Genomic DNA, 4,335 nt, shown 5'->3' with positions numbered 1-4,335 from the left:
AAATTTAAGATGTTTTAAACAATATAACAAAATATGCAAAAAAATTCTATGTGGTGATTATAAATTTTTATAAAATATTTTTAAAAATAGTGGGCATATATAAATATCTATAGTGCATTAATTTTTTTTATAATTTTCTTTTTCAAAATTGTTTTATAACTATTTTTTTTAATTCTTTTTAATACAGGTTTAGTTCAAAACTAATTTATAATCACCAAATGTATATTTTTTTTTTGATACAGGTTCAGTTAGTTTATATTTATAAACAAATTTATAATCGATTTATATTTATATATCAGTTATATATTTTAAACTCTTTTAGATTTTTTTTTAATTTTTAAATATGATAGTTTTTTCATCTTTTTTTTTGTTTATGAGAAAATAATTTTTTCAAATTTCAGAAAACTGTATTTTTTGGGAAACAGTTAAAAAAATTATTTCCAGACTTTATATTAAAAAAATTTAAAAATGGTATTTTTTTGAAAAAAAATTGTTTTGGAAATTAATTTTCAAAAAAATATTTTTTCTTAAAAAGTATTTTTAGATTATTGAAAAAAATTATTTTAAAAAAATAAAAATAAAAATTATTTTTTTAAAAAGAATTGAAGAATTTAAACTGATTATTAATTTAAATTTGATTAATTGAAGTTAAGTTTTTTTTTTAGTTCACTGCAATTCAATTTAACATAAAATTGCATTTTTAAAACAATGAAAACAACTTCTTTGGAGTTTTAATGTTTCTAAAAAAACAGAGAATCATTTACTTCAAAAATCCATTATCTTTTTTTAACAAGAAATGAAAATAAAAAATATTTTCACAAATGTGCTAACCGTGCAACTTTGCTAAGAAGCATATTGACATGAATGAAGATTCAATTAAAGAGACCTATGAAGATTTTAGTAGGTAGAATTTGGTTGTAAGAAAAGGGCAATGGCATTTGTTGAGGACAAATAGCATCATCTCAAAGTGCAACAAGAAAATGACAATGGTATTTTGATTCTTGATTTCTCAATCCCCTCCTTTTCCTTTTAACAAGCCAAAAAAATTCAGGGTCATCCATAAAATTTATCAACACACACCCACAGGGATTTGTCCATTAATCATTTGATTAACAACTACTGTTAAAACAGGTAGCACACATGCCAGGTTTTCATATAACTACAAACTATGTTAGACTTCACCAACAGTTAAACCTTGATTTAAGCAGAGACACGAACCTCAGTCTCTCCATCGGTGTCCACAATTTGGGTTGCAGCAAACAAAGAATAGCGTCATTCCTTCCTCCCCTCTGGCAGTTGCCTACATACATAAACAGAAAATCAGATGATCTATAAGTACTCAAAATAAGGTTTCTGATCAAGACGGTGTTTGACATTTGCCAAAAATGGGTTTGAAAGAGTAAGGAAGAAGCTTATTTCTTCAATGCTTTTTAAAGGGAAGCACAACTTTTCAAATTCAAAAGATTTCATTGAAACTTCTTTCACCTACACAACATATACATATTACTTTTTAGTGGGCAGATATAAATATCTGCATCGTATAAAGATTAGAGTATCAAAATGTCATTAAGGAACTAGGCCAGTGTTCAGTCTTCTGTTAGTGAACTAATCTTCCATTTTTTGGATGAAGAACTAATTTTTCATTTGAACAAGAAAATAAAGTAATTTACATGAAAACAAAGGTCCAAAACATTTCCTATTTTGCAACAAAAAAAAAATCCCCCTTTTGTTTCTTATTCTGAGGAAAGACTGAGAATAACATAACAGATAATGAGACTACAGCATGTAAATAATTTTGCCACTAAAAGGAAAATAGTATAATTTTATGCATCCCAACAATCTTGCCTAGAACCATAACAGAGCATTGATAGAGACCACAACTTCCTGACATGCAAAGCTGAACAATAGTCACACTTGTTCAAAAACTTTATTTTCATTTTAAACTTGAGGTGGCAGGTAGATGCACCAGCTAATGAGTGTCATTGCATCAAAACAAGATAAAGGTTTTCAAATTTGTACGGTCTTACACAACAACTCACATGTCTTCTATCATTTATGCAATTGTCATGAGTTATGACACTTTAAATCCCTATACAGTTCATACCTGGCTTGGATAACTTAAGCAGCCCAAAGTATCTATGTTGTCAATAGCACGCAATAGCAGAATAGTGTAGCGGTGGTAGGGTTCAGCGCAACGCTATTGGTCCGTGATCTTCTGTCAACAATAGCAGTTGTAGCGGACGCTAATTGCGACCCGAAACCGCTATCGCAGCTACTATTGCGTCCGCTAATAGAATTTTGGGGATAAATTCCTAAAAAAAATAAATAATTTAACTGTTGCCTTTTTTTAAGGGTATAAATTTCAATGCGAACCCTTTAAAGAGAAATGTTATGTTCTTGCTCACAAATAATCATTTTGCTCTTCTTCCTACTTTTATTTCAGTCCTAGTTCTATTTTATTCTTCTTCTCTGCTTAAGTATTTTTTACTCTATACTTTAGGTTCTTTAACTATTAATTATGATGATCTCTTTAATTTTGTGCGGTGTATTAGTCTATTTTTGAGTATTATATTTACTCTGTACACTGATTTTTAGTCTTTGCAGTAGGGGCTATCCCGCCATCCGCTATGCAACACTATCCGAGATTAAAACATAGCAAAGTATAATATTTGCACACTTTTACACACTATGAAATGATCAAGACTAAAACATCCGCTATAATTTATAGCACTAAGGCTACGGATTGAGTTATAGATATTTCATATTTGCATTCCCTGCTTATCCCTAAGCATGAATACCCTTTCCTTGGAAACAAATATTTTTTTCACTTGCCTTTCTTCTAAAACTCACTTTTCACAAACTCAAGAGGCGTGATTGTCCATAAAATCCCAATAACTCTATCACTTTACTTCAAATTCCAAATCAATACAGGCTTGGGCAACCTCTCTTCCCTATAAACTTGTCGGTACCAACCAGAGTTGTCAAGAATTGTGGTTTGTTCAAACTTACTTCGCTACGCCACAGTGCTATAACCATAATTTGACAACACATAGTACTAAATAAATAGTGCATGGTAGAACAATAGCAACAACAACAACCAGATCTTATCCCATTAAGTGGATCGGCTACATAGATCAACTTTCGCCATAATGTTCTATCATGTATCATACTCCTATCCAAATCGTTAATCTTTAGGTCTTTCTTAATAACTTCTACTATAGTTTTTCTAGGTCTTCTTTTACCTCTAGTTGTTAGGCTTCTCTCCCTCTGATATACTCTCCTTACCACAAAATCTACCGTTCTTCTCTCTATATGTCAAAACCACCTAAGTCTATTTCTCACCATCTTTTCTATTATAGGTGTTACCCCAACACTCTCTCTAATATTGTCATTTTTATCTTATCTTGTCTAGTCTTGCCACGCATCCAACACAGTATCCTCATCTATGATACACTTAGTGCTGCTATAGCAGCTAATTTGAGTTCCATAGCACAGCAATTTACCTGAAAAAACACAGCTTCACCGTGGTTGCACTGAACGCAACGAACAGCCTTGGTACGAGGAAGAGTTGGATCTGCAGCTACATCCTGCAACACTTGAGTGCGCTCTCCAACAGAGTGATGAATCTCATTTCTATACACACAGAAGTTATCAGCATTTTCCTGAACAACAACAACAACACAAGTAAACAAACTCAACAAAAGAAAAAGATTGCTTTTTTCTACATGAATCATTTGGAAACAATGAAAAGGAGAAGAAATAATGAACCTGGTGATCGCAATTGCGGCAAGCATAGAGAAGTATTTTTGCTTCTCTGTCTTCTTTAGGATATAGAATGTTGTTGCTGAATTAAAGAAAGAAAAATCATTGATTAATTTATGAAAGATGAAAAGGGGTAAAATGGAAGATGAAGATGAAGAGAATCGAACCATTCGCGGCAAAATTTCATGGTACTCATGTTGGTAGAGGAAGAAGAGAATGACCTAATTCCACACACTCTTTCGCTTTTGCTACTTCTCTGCTTTTCACTCTCAAGTCTGTATATCAATTTTGAAGATGCTTTTTTTATAGTGAAAACGAGCGATGGAAGGAAGCAACTTGTTATTGTAGGTTTTTAATTTAGAAAACAACTATTTTTATTTTTGAATTTAATTGATATGTAGGGATTTTATTTTATTAATTAACCGTGATCATTATATTTTTATTAATGTTTGATTTTTAGGTTTTTTTACAAAAATAATCCACTTTTTTAAGGAAATTCCCAAAATACTCCTAGTTTCAAAAAAAAATCCAAAATACCCCACTTTAGGAGGAGTCGCCAATTGAATTGGAGAC

At 31.1% G+C, this 4,335-nt stretch overlaps 1 protein-coding gene across 1 annotated transcript; it reads right to left on the bottom strand.

The window, feature by feature from the left end:
- Positions 1-981: 981 nt before the first annotated feature.
- On the bottom strand, positions 982-4,103 carry LOC127096596 (DNA-directed RNA polymerases II, IV and V subunit 9A). The gene is made up of 4 exons (XM_051035144.1): positions 3,930-4,103; positions 3,769-3,844; positions 3,504-3,662; positions 982-1,300 (listed from the first exon to the last, which is right to left on the bottom strand). The coding sequence occupies exons 1-4, from the start codon at positions 3,956-3,958 to the stop codon at positions 1,220-1,222; spliced, it is 345 nt and encodes a 114-aa protein (XP_050891101.1). The 5' UTR covers positions 3,959-4,103; the 3' UTR covers positions 982-1,219.
- Between the last annotated feature and the right edge of the window lie 232 nt (positions 4,104-4,335).

This window comes from Lathyrus oleraceus, chromosome 6 (genome assembly GCF_024323335.1).
Source record: "Lathyrus oleraceus cultivar Zhongwan6 chromosome 6, CAAS_Psat_ZW6_1.0, whole genome shotgun sequence".
Classification (NCBI taxonomy): Eukaryota; Viridiplantae; Streptophyta; class Magnoliopsida; order Fabales; family Fabaceae; genus Lathyrus; species Lathyrus oleraceus.
The sequence above is the reverse complement of the archived record's forward strand: the minus strand, read 5'-3'. Positions and strand labels throughout refer to the sequence as shown.

What these genes read in the sequence shown, in the direction of transcription:
- LOC127096596 (XM_051035144.1), bottom strand. Translation starts at nt 3,958, where the DNA reads ATGAGTACCATGAAATTTTGCCGCGAATG. An exon ending in GCCGCAATTGCGATCACCAG is followed by an intron (nt 3,663 to 3,768) that starts GTTCATTATTTC and finishes GTTGTTGTTCAG; the next exon opens with GAAAATGCTGATAACTTCTG. An exon ending in GTGAAGCTGTGTTTTTTCAG is followed by an intron (nt 1,301 to 3,503) that starts GTAAATTGCTGT and finishes TTATGTATGTAG; the next exon opens with GCAACTGCCAGAGGGGAGGA.